The sequence below is a fragment of the Colletotrichum acutatum genome (genome assembly GCF_030867785.1).
Source record: "Colletotrichum acutatum strain CBS 112980 chromosome Unknown BDZ83scaffold_168, whole genome shotgun sequence".
NCBI classification, from domain to species: domain Eukaryota; kingdom Fungi; phylum Ascomycota; class Sordariomycetes; order Glomerellales; family Glomerellaceae; genus Colletotrichum; species Colletotrichum acutatum.
Genome location: NW_026849162.1, coordinates 22,304 through 38,969, shown reverse-complemented (window position 1 = coordinate 38,969; position 16,666 = coordinate 22,304). Strand labels below are relative to the sequence as shown.

Sequence of the window (16,666 nt, the reverse complement as noted above, 5' to 3'; positions counted from 1 at the left end):
ATATGTGATATCTGCCGCACTTCACTACTCTGCAGCACACGTATACGCCATGCTGAATACACACATCCGGGTTTCCACGGCCTGACAGAAACTAGTGCTATTGAACGTAAACTGCTTTTCTTCGGGAATTTCTAAAGAATGCTGTCTTGGCAAAGCTTTCATCGGATATCGTGGCTGTTGGTGGTGGTGGCACCACTACTGAGGTCATCACATCCATCACATCCTTATGTGGTCTCTGAGATGGACATGTGTTTGGAAGAGTCCATTTTGATGAACTACACAGTATCGATAAGTCCTTCAACCTATATCGATAGCCGTGATAGAGACTACGGGCTATGCTGTGGGCTGTGCTCGCTCGTGTGTGGCGGAAACGTCGAGACACCATTGCCATGAAGAACCATCTAGATGCAACTGTCTTCACAATGACTTTCTCAAATGAAATGCACAATATATGTAACCCCTTGTAAGTGAAATTTGCTTCTCTTAGTCACACTGAAAATGATTTTGTAGGTGTCATCTGGCTCAGCTCAGGTCAAATCAGTCTTAGGAGATAGTTAGCAAGTACTTACTATTCCGAATCCGAGCTTCTCATTGGACAAGGTTGGAATACCGAGAGCTTTGCCTGGGGAAAGTGGTCAGCTGGCAGTCCGTGGTATGGTAGAAACAACATGGGAACTATGACTTATAATAGACTTGTCTGGAGTATTAGGAAAGTTTCCGAGACAAAGGTACCTAGGCTCGATACGATAAACCCAGCGAACCATTCTCCCGTTTTCAGACTCAATGTGCCCACTTTGTCTTATGGAGTAGTTTGCAAGCTCTATACATCAGTGGTAACATGTGTGAGAAGCCAGTTGCAAAGAATTAAGGAGGTTCGGACCAAAGCTGGACTATGAGGCGGGAGAGCCGGACCCGAAGCCATGGTAATTCGTCAACTGCTGCGAGAACCACCGACAATGCCGCTGACAACTCCATACCAAGCGTCCAATCTCCCGGGTCGGTGGGCGGGTGAGGTTCATCCGAGTCATGAGCCAAGCATGGATGCCAATGGGCCTTACCCAGCGACAGAAAGCTTAAACTTAGGGCTGTTTAGAATATATTGCAGCAACTGTCCGTCGTTTTCGTCGCTTTTGGAGTCGGAGAGATAACTATTCTAGAAACATCCTCCGCAATTCGATAAATGCGTTGGCTGAGCCTCACGTCTGAGTGCACCTCGAGTATCATGGCTCAGGACTTAGGTACATGTAGTTGCGTGTCGAGTACCCGCAAGCTGGTTGATGCAGGAGTGACGCAGCGCCAGCAAGCTTGAACAACGTCAGGTAATTCAAAGACAACCCCTTATCACTGCCGGACACACCCGCTCTCCCAGCCATAGATATGGGTCCAGATCTAGACTCTTGAATCAGCCTTTGACTCCGTCATGAACTTAAAATAATTTCACGACAGCGGAGGCGGAGTCTATTGGGGCTGACGAACTCCCACCGGGAGTCCGGGACCACTGCCTATTATCTGACCACACCAAAAGAATACAAATGTTCTGCTGGTGCGTGGCCCATCTTGGCGTAATAGCGCCATCTCGCACCAATTTTATACCTTGGGTAGGGGTGACCCATCATTATAGTTAATTGAGCTCCAGCACCACCAAAACAAGCTAGGCCACTTCGTGGGCAGGAAATTTTCAGGTGCCGTCTCTACACTGCGAGTCAACAACTCCTGAATCCACGCTATGTGAGCAGACTGAGCGAAAGTTGCAAAAAAGTTTCTTAGAGAGTACCAAGACTTCCTTAATGTGTTGTTCCTGCTGACCCAAAGTGCCAAGATGGATCCATCTCTGTGGTATCATTATCTGCCTGAACCGGAGCTGATTGCGACGATGAAGCCATGCCCACACTGCATTCTATAAATCATCACCAGCGCCATGCTCTCTCTCTGCCCGCAATATGAGAGAAGTAGTTGATTATACCGTTCTCTCCCACCCACATTCTTTTGTGTGATTCGCCAACCCAACTTTTACACTCTTTTTCAAAGTACATACAAAAACACATTGTTTTTTCACAATGTTGGTCATCCCAACAATACTCTCCTGCCTCTCCCTGGCCCAGGCGGCCAATATCTTCGTTTCCCCCAAGGGCGTAGCGACCCCGGACGGCTCCCAAGCCAAGCCCTTCTCCGACATTCAAGCTGCAGTCAACATCTCCCAGCCGGGCGACGTCATCATCCTCCGCGGCGGCACCTACGACCTGCTCAAGAACATCAACATTACTGTCAACGGCACCGCCGCTGCCCCCATCACCCTGCACGCCGCCAAGGATGAGGAGGTCATCATCGACGGCGAGGGTCTGCCGGATACCCCCGCGCCCGTCGGCGCTTCCGTGCTGGGCCGGAACCGTGGTGTGCTCCACGTCGAGCGCGTGCAGTACTGGAACTTTGCTCGTCTTACCTTTACGCACGGCGCGTACGGCGTGTACGTGAAGGACTCGAGCAACTTGCGCTTCAACCAGATTGTTACCCGCGAGAACTACGAGAGCGGGTTCCATATGCAGGGTGCCCTATCTAACAACGTTATCTCGTACCTTGACTCGTATGGTAACCGCGACCCGAGAAACAACGGCGAGAACGCCGATGGCCTTGCTATCAAGGAGGGCAAGGGCGAGGGCAACATTGTTGTTGGAAGCAGATTCTGGGATAACTCTGACGATGGTGTCGACTTCTGGTGAGGCCTTCCATGTTTAGTGTTGTTATCATAATGCAGAAACTAACAGTATCGCAGGGAGTTCCACTCCAAGTTGACCATCAAGGACAGCATCGCGTGGGGCAACGGCTTCAACCGCTGGGTAAGTCAACATCATACTCATAGCCCATTCTCACTACGCCGTTCTAACAACCCACTCAGGACATCCCCGACTTCACCGGCAACGGCAACGGCTTCAAGCTAGGCGGCGGCAGCGCAGGCGACATCCTCCCCGCCGCCCGCGACGTCATCAACTGCATCGCCTTCGGCAACAAGGCCAACGGCTTCACCGACAACTCCCAGACCGGCGCCTTCGCCATCGAGGACAACACCTCGTGGATGAACGGCAAGACGGGATTCCGCAGCGTCAACGCCACGGGCGTCCTCAAGCGCAACGTCGCCGCCCTCAACAACCCCGAGGCCCTCGCCAACGCCACCTATTTCGGCCAGGCGACGCTGCGGGAGCGCCAGACGTCCATCGGCAACTCGTGGGACGTCGCTGGAGCTGCGCTGACGAACGCGAGCTTCAAGAGCGTTGACATTGGGCTTGTTTCTGGTGCGCGCGGCAAGAATGGAAAGATTGTGCCGAGCGACTTTTTGGTGCTTGTTGATGGGTCCAAGAGGGGTGCTACCACCAACTGGAAATAAGCAGAGCTTCATGTAGATAGGCTTTCTTCTATTTAAGCGGACTCAATTCGTCTGAGAGTTGCGGGTGGCTTTCGTGACTCTTGGGGATCCAAATTTTAAGCCCTCATATACCTACTTCTCTTGTAACTTTAGATAGAATGGAGGTCGTTCTCGTGCTGATCAGTTTACCTTATAGACCGACTGGGTCAGAATCCCCCGTCTAACTTTCCTGACCTTTCAAGTGTGAAGTCATTTGGCCGGACAGTGTGACTGCGAATTGTGAAGACCATACCGCCTCGTCACTTGCTCGCTAGTCCAGCATGGTCCTATCGGTAACAGATAACGTCAGTGATTACGCCTTCAGTTTTATCTAACGCCGATTCTGTTTCCAATTCTCCGATTAGGTGCATCGTGAGGGAATCGGACGATGATAGTGCGGTTGATGAGGATTAGTACGCTGTTTGTCGATACTCTGAGTGGCGATGTACCGAGGTCATTCAGCAGTCTACGGGATGGGATGCCATCATAACTACTAGAATGTGAGCATACCAGTCAGCCCTGAACTTTGTCGCGCGTACTCAAGACCTCTTGATGGGGGTTCGACTTGTTACTAGTGGCTAAGCTAGGAAGCCTCACAACTTGGCCTTCATCTTGCGCCAAACCCACGACCGTCCGCCAAGTGTGGCACACATCTCCGCTACTGACTCCACATCAAGCGCTGTTGAGCCGACACGTCGGCCGTGTAGCGGGGGCCGGGGCCACGGGGCGGACCACGGGCGACAAATGAGAAGAACGTTGCTCTCCGCTCCGGAATCGGAACTCAAATGGAAAAACAGGGTAATGACGGAAAGAAAGTGGGATGCGAGCCTGGTTTTGCAACGTAGGATCTCACCCAGGTGCCACAGAAATACAAGGGAAGGGAAGATGCTTGATACGACCGTTGAAAATAGGGGTGGGCGTGACGTAATGAGCATGTCAAGCTCGGCACTCCCTTGCCAAGCAAAGTCTCCGGGCGCCGTGATCAATGTGCGAGGTGTGAGGTGATGTGATCATGCGCGTCATGTCACGATCTCACCTTAGCTTATCTGCACTTTAAACTCTTTACTAACGCACTCTTGATCCATTTGAAGCAGATTACCGACAGATTGGATTGACAAGACCAACACCTAGATTCGACTCCATCGTGAAACCTTCATTTCGTCCAATACAGCATCTCACTTATCGTCGAGGAACCTCACGTAATGAAGTCGATCGGCATCTTCCCTGGCTCAGGAGGCCTAGGTGGCAGTACCTACGATTATCTCTTAAAACTCCTCCCTAACGACCACATCATCCTCATCAACCGCCACCCAGAACGAGTACCCCAAGAACACATCAAGAACGGTTTACGCGCACGCAAGGCGTCATACGAGTCGAGCCCCTCCGATCTCGAGGCCGTCTTTGCCGGCATCGAGGTGCTCTTCCTCATCTCCTACCCAAGTCATGTGCATGAGTACCGCAAAAAGGTGAGAAGCAAAGCGCTCGAGCTGGACTGGTCTCAACACCAAGAAGGGTGGTCTGACAAGATTCACAGGTTCAACTACCTGTCGTTGACGCAGCTCGTCGCGCAGGCGTGAAACACCTTTTTTACAGCTCTCTAGCCTTCGGCGGCGACCTACAAGACGGTTCCGCAGCGGAGGTAATGCAAGCCCACCTCTCGACGGAGCGCCACCTAGCCTCCGCCGCGGCATCGGACCCGAGCTTCACCTACACCTCCATCCGCGAGGGTCTCTACTCAGAATCATATCCAATCTACACCTCCTTCTTCGACATAAACTCTCCGTCCTCTTCGAACGAGATCCTCATTCCGCACGACGGCGCCGGCCCGGGCGTGGCATGGGCGAAGCGCAGCGAGTTGGGGGAGGCGACGGCGAAGCTCATCGCGCAGTATTCCTGGGACCCAGATCAATTCCCCCACGTCAATAAAAAGGTCCTACTCACGGGTCCGCGGGTCTGGTCTCTTGAGGAGACGGTGAGAGTACTTGGGCGGGCTGTCGGGAGAAATGTGAGGATCCGCGAGGTGAGCGTGGATGAGTACGTGAAGCTGCCGCAGGTTGTGGCGAAGTTCGGATCGGTGGAGAAGGCGAGGACGTGGGCGACTGCATGGGAGGCGATTCGGGCAGGGGAGACTTCTGTTGTGTCGGAGACGTTGAGGGAGATCATCGGGCGGGACCCGGAGGAGTTTGATGTCACGATACAGAGGTTGAAGCAAGCATGAGAGTAGGGAGGTGGTTTGGAGTGACTCTTGCGATGACCTAGATGGGATTACAGATGCGAATGGTTTTGTGAGCGTCACGTGGGCTGCGACAAATGGCTAGCCATTCCCGAACATAGACTCTGGGAGATGCCGTGGCCACGGGATGGAGGGGCTTGCGCACGGGAATTTCGACGAACATTTCTGTGCGGCGTTTGGTCGAGCCAAGTGCAATTTAGGTGGTTGTCGGGCAAGACAGAGATTGGGATTGACAGCGAGAGGGAGTTGGCTTTGGACTCGAAGGGGAGAGAAGGACAGAGAGAGAAGAGGAGCATTAGGAGGGCGCTGGATTCTTCGGATGATCTTCGGCGCTAGCGCCCTTCAAGAGCAGGTTCACAGCCCACAACTTTCAATAATGGGCGATTGGTTTAGTGGTATAATGACCGCTTAGCATGCGGTAGGTCCTGGGTTCGATTCCCAGATCGTCCAACCTTTTTGGCTCAAAACTCTATTTCGGAATTCTTCTTTTTGGTGTTCTCATCAACGGTCGGTCACATTGCGTGCTTGCTTTGCCTTGTTATGAACTTGCATGAGAATTGAAGGACTGTGAATATTTGTGTACCTAGGTAGTTGCCAACGACTAGGTTCATGTACCGTAGGGCGCATCTTCATCACTGTGGATGCCTACCTAGCTTACGCACGATGAGATGGCATTGGATCCAAAGGCACCATTGAGAGTGTATCGTTGAAATGATATTTTTCGAACACTCTATGGCGCACTCAAGCTTCCTCTTACTTGGAGGGACGGCTACTGAAGTCACATCATTCTAGGCTGTCCACTGACTTCTAAGGCAACACGTGATTGCCATGAAAGTCAAATGATGAGAAGGGTACCTTTGTTCATGAATGATTAGCAGTATCTGCCCAAAGCTTTCTTCAGCCTGGACCAGCGCTAGGGCAGCTATCGTTGACAATGCGGCCGTGGTTTCCCCGGGAATTCCCAAGCTCTTCGAGTTGTATTCAAGACTCGGGACATCAAGTACGCCGTTTTTTGTCAATTCAATACCCTAGTCTCCGTACTTCACTCTATTCAACTATGCGGACACCTCCGTCACTGATTGGATTGATGCTGGAGTGCTTCAGATGGACTCGTATTGACGCTGGGATAAGCAGGCGGGGGATCAGATTAGTGCCCCATCCACCAAATAAGCGTTTTAAACTTAAATCGGCACCCAAACGATGTGCTGATAAGGATGAGAAGAATGCCGCGCTGTGCCGTTCTCACAATCCATAAATGCAGCTGAAGATATTCTTACAGACCTCCCCTTCCGGTCTAGAACACGGACGATTCTTCCTCCAAGACACACGGCGCAACTAGCCCGTAGCCTATCTCAATCAAGCTCTTGTTGCAGGAAACGGGCTCATGCAACCCAGCAGGCCTCAAAGTCCAGCTTTGCGTGCCTTTGCCCGACCCCCAACAGCCCGCGCGATCGCCAAAGTCCCCTTGAATCCTTACCGCCGCGCTACCCCGGTTCCGGCAGGTCGGTTGCCCGCAGTCCGGCACTTGACCTCCTGGATCTGTCCAAGACTCCAAGACTTTGAGGAAGTTCGCGGGGGCCACTGACAGCCAGGCACTACGATGTTATTTGCTTGGGTCGCATTGGGGTCCACCGCCAGTCCTACCAGCCCAATTTATCTAGGCTTTTGTTCGACTTGCTCAATCAAGTCTTCAAGGCCGACCAGGCGATGCAAAAGGTCCGTCAAGCGCCCTTCTTGAAAGTTTGTGGTCTGCTATTTGGATTCGCCATGCCGCTCGTCCCGTCAACCAATGTCTCTGTGAAGCGTGTAGAACCTGACAGTGTAAGCAGCCGCCTCCCAATCTAAGAGTTGCGTGCTCGTCTGATGATGCAAGATACCCCTGGCCGAGATAGACACACCCAGCCACAGTCCAATGCTTCTCTCCAGGCTTCCAACCTTCCTTCTCCAGATCCTAGTCCCATCGCATTCCCCTCCCCTTCCCTCCGCTCTCTCCCAAGCCTGGGATCTGTGCGCCATTAAACGCAGAATCACCAGCCAGTCGTGTCGGTAGCCGTGGATCTTCACTCCCGTTTACCTTCCCCCCTGAGCGCGGAGAAGCGAGCTTGGGGTAGCACCACCTCCAACTCTGAAGATACCACCACCTGCATGTTCCCTCCCCTCTCTTACACCACAGAGGCGGGGACTTTTGTCTGCAGCTTGTTGCCGCATCTCGTTCTTACGTTGATCAGGCAGGTCTCTTGATTAACAGTCCATCAGCTAAGAGAAGGTAGACAACATTATCAGCATCAACGAATCGGACAAAGTCAAACGAGAAAAGGGCACAGACAGGGCAGACAGGGCGAAATTGAAATACCAAGATGCTTTTTCCTCAAGGCGGGCCGCAATGACCCAAACGGGAAGGTTGTAAGAGCTGCCCAGGCGATCCCCGACGGTCCGATCCTCGTCATTCACCCTGTTCCTGTTTCCTGTTGGCCCTGCCACCGAAAAATGTCAATCTCAGGCCTGGAAACTATGTTTTCCTGCTTTCCCCTCTTATCCTCAATCCCTGGTAGTAGTTATTGGATACAACTCTCCTCGTAACTCGTAAAACTATACATAAGGAGAGCACACCCGTACGATACTCAGTCTTGGCGATGCCCTCTCTCGTGCACCCTCGCTGAACTCATCACGCGCGGTCGCCATACACTCACTCCCGGCCAAGCTCCTCTCTTCCTCAAGAGTTCTCTTCCTCATCGTTGAAAAGTGACATACTACCGCAACGATGAAGTCCCTCGCCGCCCTTTCCACCCTCGTCGCCGCCGCGTCCGCCGCTTCGGTCGCCGGCGCGAGCTCCAAGCGCGTGAGCTACGACGGCACCAAGGTCTTCCGCCTCTCTGTCGGAGACGAGGTCGACAGGGTCAATGGCGTCGTCGACAAGCTCCAGTTGACGACCTGGAAGGGCGCCCCAAGAGCCGGTGCCTTCGCCGACATTGTCGTCCCAGCCACCGAGGTCGAATCATTCAAGGCTGAGGTTGCCGGTATGAATCTCACTACCATGCACGAGGATCTTGGCGCCTCGATTGCGGACGAGTCTGGCTTCTCTGTCTACGCTGGTAAGTCTCGCCACCTCTCCAATGCTTGATACCTCTCCACCTATGCCATACGGCCATCCTACGCGAATGTAATCTCGCAATATGCTAAAGTTCGTGAACTAACTTTTCTCTTAGTCGGCTCCGCCAACGCGACCTGGTTCAACTCTTACCACGCGTACGCCGACCACCTTCAGTTCCTCAAGGACCTGGTCTCCTCATACCCCAGCAACGCCGAGATCGTCACCTCAGGCTCGTCCCTCCAGGGCAATGCCATCACTGGCATCCACATCTACGGCACCTCAAAGGGTACCAAGCCCGCCGTGGTCTTCCACAGCACTGTCCACGCCAGAGAGTGGATCAGCACCATGGCCAACGAGTATATCGCCTGGAACCTCCTGAGCAAGTACTCCTCCGACACGGAGATCAAGAGCTTCGTCGACAAGTACGACTTCTACATCTTCCCCGTTGTCAACCCTGACGGTAAGTTCCTTATTTCCGCTCCATGATATTCCGTCAATGAACCCTCTCGCTGACTGTCTTCGTCAAGGCTTCATCTACACCCAAACCACCAACCGTCTGTGGCGCAAGAACCGCCAGAGCACCTCCGGCAGCACCTGCATCGGCCATGACATCAACCGCAACTGGCCCTTCCAGTGGTCTGTCACCGGCGGTGCCTCCACCGACCCCTGCGCCGAGGACTTCAAGGGTCTCTCCCAGGGTGACGCCCCCGAAACCGCCGCTCTCTCCGCCTGGCTCGCAAAGACCAAGTCCGCCCAGGGCCTCAAGCTCTTCATCGACTTCCACGCCTACTCCCAGCTCTTCATGACCCCCTACGGCTACTCCTGCACCGCCGTCTCCGCCAAGAACACTGAGCTTCAGTCTCTTGCCAAGGGTGCCGTCGCCGCCATCAAGGCTGTCCACGGTACCTCGTACCAGTACGGTCCCATCTGCACAACCATCTACAAGGCGACAGGCAGCAGTGTCGACTACGTCAACGATGTTGTCAAGGCCGATTACACCTTCACCCAGGAGCTTCGCGACACTGGCAACTACGGCTTTGTTTTGCCCGCTGCTCAGATCGTGCCTACCAGCGAGGAGACCTACGCTGGTGTCCGCTACCTGCTCCAGAACATGAAGTAAATGGCGTTCGGATATCACTTTCGGACGGTTTCCCGCGCGAGAACATAAACCTAGTGGCACCTCCTTTCATGTATCTAGTTTAACCAACTCCTTCTGTAAGTATTCCTTCAGAACATGCACAAATAAACAACTTGTAAACATCAACTTTCCGTCGCAAACGTGGACCTGTGTTCTCATCCTTCTTCGCAAGCCAATCGTATGTTTCGTTTCCTGCAAGCCTTGGCCTATCCAACATTGAAGCATCCGTTCCAAGCACGGCCCGTCGGCACCCTGATACGTCCTCGGTGCCATTGAACCATCAAACTTCAGACGACTTCTCGGCTGCATGTGCAAGCAAAGGTGGCCAAGCACAAGTTCTCCGCCGACGTCGTATGAGTTCCTGGGCGTTACTGGGTAGGAGGGGAAGAGGGCCCGAGCCAAGGATCTTACTACCTTATTTTCTCTTTGTGCCGTCATGGTCTTCCCGCAGTTGTGCTCTTACCCCGGATTACTTCATTGTTGTCTCAGAAGTTCCTGTGTCACTTTTGAGAATCTCTATACCAAAAGCGGCTTTCCAGAACACAACAATCTCAACGCTCTATTCAAGGACCCAAATAACCTCATGAATAAGATAATCGAATAACAACACAGACATATCACACACAATGCGTCGACTCTCAAGTCTGTCGGCGCTGCTAGCAACCCTAGCAATCACGCTCTCCACCTCCGCCGAGCTCACCCGCCGCGAGCTCCAACCTCTCCCGCTCTCCGTCCGTGACCGCGACATAGTCGACGCCCGCAATGCAACAGTCGCCCTTGTGGGCGTAAACTGGGCAGGTCACGAGCGGACCATGCTGCCCGAAGGTCTACAATACCAGTCCGTCGCCCACATCGTCAAGCGCATCGCTGAGACGGGCTTCAATTCTGTCCGGCTGACGTTCGCCACCGAGATGGTAGATGATATCGTCGATCGAGGCGGCGACGTGGACCTCAAGACGACGCTACAAAATGCGCTGGGGCCGGAGAATGGTACGACGGTTTTGAAGCAGATTCTCAAGAACAACCCGTCTTTGAACGAGAGTTCGAAGAGGCTTGATGTGTGGGATTCTGTTGCGGCGGAGTTGGGCAGGCAAAAGATCTATGTGCATCTCGACAATCATGTTTCCAAAGCTGGATGGTGTTGTACGCCATATGATGGGAATGGTTGGTTCGGCGACACGAACTTCAATACATCTAACTGGGTTCGCGGATTATCCTACATGGCAGAGCACGTAAGTATCAACTTACTTCCGCATTCGATTCCTCGATCGACCTTGGCTAACCTTCACGCAGGGAAAAGCTTCAAATTGGACAACCTTCATCAGCATGGGTCTCCGCAACGAACTCCGTGACCCCTTTTCCGCGACTCCGCCCCAGAGCCTAGAGAACACGACCTGGGCGACCTGGAAAACTCGCATGGTCCAAGGCGCGAACGCAATTCACGCCGCCAACCCGGACGTCCTCATCTTCTTTGGCGGGCGGATCTTTGACTTCGACATTTCGGCGCCTGTGCGGGGGAAGTTTGCCAGCGAGCCCGGGTTCAACTTTTCCATTGCCGAGTTTCCGTTCAAGAACAAGTTCGTGTTTGAGCAGCATCAGTATGACCAGGGCCTTGTTGATGACGCGTGTACGAGTTACCGGGATATCTTGAAGGCATTCGGATCTGATGTTATGACTATTGGGAATAACGCGACGACGAACGGGACCTTGACCAATGGGACCATGACAAATGGGACGAGTAATCGAGCGCCGTTGGTAATGACGGAGTGGGGGCATGATCAGACCGATGAAAGCGGCGCGTTCAAGGATAAGTTCCGAAGGTGTCTGATGGACTTCATGGTTGATCGGCAGATTAGCTGGATGGTTTGGGTCATGGGTGGAAGTTACTACACGCGTGAAGGTGTACAGGATAAGGATGAGCCTTGGGGTGAGTTTACGACCCTCTTCAGAGGGATGTTGATGATTGCTGACCTTACCATCGTAGCCATTCTTGACCACAACTGGGATGCCTACCGCGGGAAAGCTTCTATCCGACAACTCCAGCATGACATGGAGAGGACGTACGAGGCCTTCCATCAGTCTATGCCTGATGCTGGAAGAAGTCCAGGGAATCAGCCAAAGAGTGTCGCAACGTCCTTTTCGTACAGCGTGTCTTTGGCTACTTTGATGGGCATCGTTGTGGCAGGTATCTTGGCTTAGAAGAGATAGAGTGCCGGAGGGTAGAGGAGACGCTGTGTTCATTGTGCATATTCAGATCTGCAAGTCTTATTGGATTCTGCTGTTGCATCTCGCCATCACCCAGGAAACAGCCCACTCAGTGGCGTTGAGTACAAGAGATGCACTTCAAGTCGTTGCTATTTACCACGTCTGCTGTATGGCCATGCTTGTTGCGAAACTTAAACTTTGAATAATGTCTAAACAACACGGAATCTATGTCTGTGTAGAACCTACTTCCTACCAGAAAACACCTGCTTCCCCTCAAACCAAGTCTCCAACGTCTTCGCCTGCAACGCCTTTCTCGGATTCCAATCAAGATCAAAAATAGTCAAATCAGCCTTCTTCCCAACCTCGAGTGAACCAACCCGATCCTCCAAGAAACAACTCCTCGCCGCCCCCTCCGTCGCACCCGCCAACACATCACACAACGACAGCGCAAACTGCGGGTTCACAACCGTCTCCAGTTCCGGCTCCCGCGCTGACCGCCGCGTCGTCGCAATGTACAAGTTATCAATCACATGATGCGGTGCCGTCGGCGCATCCGACCCAATCGCCACATGCGCGCCACCGTCCGCGAAATCGCTGTACGCAAACGCCCGCCCGCACCGGTGCTCCCCAATCAGCGCCGGCCAGGCGCGGAGGATGGCCGGGTCTGAGTGGACGGGCTGCACGGAGGCCGTGATGCCGAGTTTTCCTAGGCGCTTCGCATCTTCCGCGGTCGTGACCTCGAGGTGCTCGATGCGCGGGCGGTGTTCCGGTCCCACGTGCGCCTCCAGCACGTCGATCGCGTCCGCGACGGTGCGGTCGCCGATGGCGTGGAGGGCGACCTGCAGGCCGTGTTTCGTCGCAGCCTGGACGACGGGCGCCATGTAACGCTGCGACCAGACAGGGTCGCAGTTGTCGCCGTTATGGCTGTATGGCTCTTTCAAGCTCGCCGTGCAGCCGTCAATGATGCCGTCGCAGACGAGCTTGATGCCGACGAGGCGGCAGTCCGGGTCCGTCTTGAGATTGAACTCACGCGCGAGCTCAGCAGCGCGCTCGACCTGCCTGATGTTCTCAGCGTCGTCGTCCTTGGGGAGGATCATCCAGTAGGCCGCGAAGCGAATCGGGAACGGACGACCCGCTGCCTTTTCCTGCTTGCGGTACTCCTGGAGCGCCGTCCAGCCGTCCTCTTCCATGGCCATGTCGATGAGGCCGGTGAAGCCTGCGGCCGTGTAGTCGTTGATGGCCGTCTCGATGGCGGCGATGCGGTCCTTGAGGGTCGAGGTGCGGGCCATGTAGAGGGGGATGAACTTCATGCTCGCCGCCTCAGAGAGCAGGCCGCTGGGTTTACCCGTCTCCGGGTCGCGCACGATCTCGCCGCCCGGCGGGTCAGGCTCGTTTTCGAGGTCCAGGTCCTTGAGAGCGGCGGTGTTACACCACGTCGAGTGCAGGTCCTTTGCGGTGATGAGGATGGGTCGGGGGTCGAGGTCGTCCAGGAGGGAGGCGAGGGGTCCCTCGGGCGTCATGAAGTGCATCCATCCGCTACAGAAGATGCGTTCGGCTTCCGGGTGGGCGGCGGCGTGGTCTCTGATTGTGGTTCGGATATCCTCGAGAGTCTTGCAGTGGGCGAGGCTCAGCTTGAGAAGCGCCTGACCGAGTTGCGTCAAGTGGATGTGCCCGTCAACGAGGCCGGGGAGGAGAGTGTGGCCGCCTACATCGCGAACCTCTGCGCCGGCCTCGATGGCGGACTTCACCTCTACTGCGGAGGCGTCGCCGACAAAAGTTATGATGCCATCCTTGATTACCAGTGCTTCTGCAAAGTTGGTTTCAGAACGTTGACCTGTAGGTGCTTTGTTTGACCTGAAGATCTTTCCGTTCTGGAAGACGACGTGTGTTGAAGTCGTCATGCTTAGCGGTTGTGAGAGTCGAATTATTGGCCCTTGCAGTAAGGTAGGTAACACAACGCTAGAGAGACGGGAGGCTCTGTGTTCTGTACGGCGCTGTGTAACTTTGAGCAACTTTAGTATACCTAACCCTTCAGTCTAAAAGTTCTTCCAGCGAATAGCGCATGCAATACGTAGCCAAGATCGCGAGGAGGGGTGAACTGGTTGCATCATCCTCGTGATAGCTTTGATAGCTTAGATACGGGCTTGATGGCGGGGTGGCGTGCGGGGTTGAATCGTTCTGATTTCCGACGCTCCTCGGCCGGGCCCTCGGCGTTGCAACTGTACAGGTGGGGAGTTGATTTGTGCTGTAAAGAAACGACGCAGTTCCTCCGTGATCGGCCTATGAAGATTCATACGTCTTGGCGAAGAGTCGTTTAGAACATTTGAGGAATCTAGTAGAAGCTACCCGAGGTTCCAGCATATAGTAAGCGCGTTTATATGCAAAGTTGGCAGTGTTACGGACATAACTCGACACCATACCTCGCGTCACGAAAGCCCCAGCTGGAAACCCTCTACGGAATTTTACCCCTGCCTCAGACGTTACAGAGACACACTGGTTCGTGGAATTTGAAAGTTGTAACAGAAGTATCTTGATGTTTGGCTTGCCAGCAATGATCCCTAGTCCACTTCGCTCCGAGATATGAGAAGCGCATGGCTTGTTACCGCTCGCAAACAGCCACTCGCCAAAACATTCGCTACTTGTCAGAGCCTGGCGGCTAAGACAACAGGCCGTCGTAGAAAACTGTAGGCAACAACTTGTAAACAGTTAAAATAAACTCTCGGGGCTTACACGAGTCGACCAAGTTTGGACCTCAGCCTTTCCATTTCAAATCGCTCCGGGAGTTCGGGGCCAGCAGAACTTCGGCTCCGATCACCAACGGATCTTGTTGCCCCGGTGATGCTCATTTCCACGGAAGAAACCCTAGTCAGCACTGAGTGCGATGGCCCCGCCAGGATCTTGAAGGATTTGATTGATTCTATCTATAGAAACAAGCTGGCGATGAATCTCAACCGACTAATCAGAGACTACCTATTTCACCTCGTAAATGGTGAATTCCATATGTCTGCCTAAGTACGAGATACTAGCACCCATTGAAGTCTTGACAAGGCCCTGCCAGACATGTTGCACCCTGTCTTTCTTCAGTAGCAAGCGCTGAAGAAAGCCAGAGGTTTACAATGGCCTGAACTCTGTGTCATGTGACTAAGCCGTTAGGTGTCCCGCAAATGGACATGGTCGATCCCATTCAAATCGCGCCATCGACGCTGTTTTTCTCGATCGCGTTGAAGAGCAGAGAGAGGGGTTGGTGCAACTTCTCCGCCCAGGAATGCGAAGATGGAGAAGAACCAGAAACGAATATCGTAAGTCATCCGAGAGTTTGGGAAGAAAAAAGAAAGTTATGATGTAAGACCGCCATCAGCTAAATGAGCATGCAAGGTGCAAGCGGTGCCAACAGAGAAAGGTACTTTGCTCTCCGTGTTTGTCCCCCCTTTTCCCTCCCCCGAGTCCGCCCTTCCCCCGGCCTACTTTGCCCCGACTCCCGGATTTCGCCCGGATACCTGGGACCCGCGCCGGCTCCGCGTTCGGTCGATGGAACCCGTCCGACCGAGCCTTCTACCCCGCTACCCGCCCCCCCGCGCCGAGACCTGACTGATCCACGATAACGCCAACAGATCCGCTGCTCCCGCACCTTTCCATGCACAAACTGTTCCACAGCATCCGCCAAATGCGAGTTCCGCGAGAGCGACTTCAAGCGGCCGCCCGTGTCCCGCGAATACGTCGCGGCCCTCGAGTCCCGCATTGCCTCGCTCGAGAGCCTGCTGGGCAACCTCAAGGCCGCCGACGGGGACGAACGCAACCAGATTCTCGACGACCTCGAGGTCCAGGACTATGTCCCATCCTTTTCCGGTCTGCCTTTGGCGGATGAGATTGCGCTGAGCGAGGCCATGACCAAGGCTTCGTTTCAGGAGATGACTGACGGTATTTCCTTGTCCCTTTCCTTTTCGTTCTCCTTAGTACCGGGGTCTCCATCGTCTTTTGGCAACTATCAGTATCCTAATCCTTTCCAGGATCCATGATCTACCACGGCCCAACAAGTATCTTCCAAAACGAAGTCAGCACGTCAACGTACCCAACCAGCTCCTCCACAGCCTCGAAACCATCGGCCTTCCACGAGGACAAGGCCAACCTGACCAACCAGACCATGCGCCTCTGTATCGGACTCTTTTTCTTTTGGCAGTACCCACTCTTCATGTTCATCGACAGGGAAGCTTTCATCCAAGAATTTGAAGACAATCCCGTCGACGGCAACTTTTGTTCGCCGCCCTTGATTTACGCGTGTGCCGCCCTAGGTGCGCTCATGTCCAAGGATCCGGAAATCCGGCCCAGAGCACAGAAGTTCGCGGACACGGCACAGACTATCTTGACCACGGATGAGCTGGGTATTTCGAGGCCGACCTCGGTGCAGGCGTGGTTGTGTCTTGCGTACTATGAAACCGGTTTGAGTAACATGTCCAAGTCGTGGCTGTACACAGGTGAGAGTCCTCCACGAAGTACCAAACTGCTAGAACTGTGATCTGATGAAGATATCACCAGGCATGGCCTTCAGAATGGGTCAGGACCTTGGCTTGCAAAGAGATCCTACACACTGGGGCCCAGAAGAGA

At 53.8% G+C, this 16,666-nt stretch overlaps 5 protein-coding genes and 1 non-coding gene across 6 annotated transcripts; 5 read left to right on the top strand and 1 right to left on the bottom strand.

Moving 5' to 3' along the window:
* Window positions 1-1,977: 1,977 nt before the first annotated feature.
* BDZ83DRAFT_640348 (pectin lyase fold/virulence factor) lies at window positions 1,978-2,989 on the top strand. The gene has a single exon (XM_060509478.1). It carries the CDS (start codon window positions 2,058-2,060, stop codon window positions 2,715-2,717), a length of 660 nt encoding a protein of 219 aa, XP_060358880.1. The 5' UTR covers window positions 1,978-2,057; the 3' UTR covers window positions 2,718-2,989.
* Window positions 2,990-4,422: 1,433 nt separating this feature from the next.
* On the top strand, window positions 4,423-6,079 carry BDZ83DRAFT_640342 (uncharacterized protein). The gene is made up of 2 exons (XM_060509477.1): window positions 4,423-4,863; window positions 4,932-6,079. Exons 1-2 carry the CDS (start codon window positions 4,600-4,602, stop codon window positions 5,613-5,615), a joined length of 948 nt encoding a protein of 315 aa, XP_060358879.1. The 5' UTR covers window positions 4,423-4,599; the 3' UTR covers window positions 5,616-6,079.
* On the top strand, window positions 6,009-6,080 carry BDZ83DRAFT_t290. The gene has a single exon. It is a non-coding gene; the product is annotated as a tRNA-Ala (tRNA).
* Window positions 6,081-8,391: 2,311 nt separating this feature from the next.
* Window positions 8,392-9,841, top strand: BDZ83DRAFT_591247 (zinc carboxypeptidase; the record flags this gene model as incomplete). Its single annotated transcript, XM_060506417.1, has 3 exons — window positions 8,392-8,722; window positions 8,837-9,181; window positions 9,249-9,841. The coding sequence occupies 3 exons, from the start codon at window positions 8,392-8,394 to the stop codon at window positions 9,839-9,841; spliced, it is 1,269 nt and encodes a 422-aa protein (XP_060358878.1).
* Window positions 9,842-10,485: 644 nt separating this feature from the next.
* BDZ83DRAFT_757494 (glycoside hydrolase superfamily) lies at window positions 10,486-12,058 on the top strand (the record flags this gene model as incomplete). Its single annotated transcript, XM_060514906.1, has 3 exons — window positions 10,486-11,091; window positions 11,153-11,786; window positions 11,844-12,058. The coding sequence occupies 3 exons, from the start codon at window positions 10,486-10,488 to the stop codon at window positions 12,056-12,058; spliced, it is 1,455 nt and encodes a 484-aa protein (XP_060358877.1).
* Window positions 12,059-12,282: 224 nt separating this feature from the next.
* Window positions 12,283-14,088, bottom strand: BDZ83DRAFT_124554 (amidohydrolase). Its single transcript, XM_060501172.1, has one exon. It carries the CDS (start codon window positions 13,963-13,965, stop codon window positions 12,307-12,309), a length of 1,659 nt encoding a protein of 552 aa, XP_060358876.1. The 5' UTR covers window positions 13,966-14,088; the 3' UTR covers window positions 12,283-12,306.
* Window positions 14,089-16,666: the final 2,578 nt, after the last annotated feature.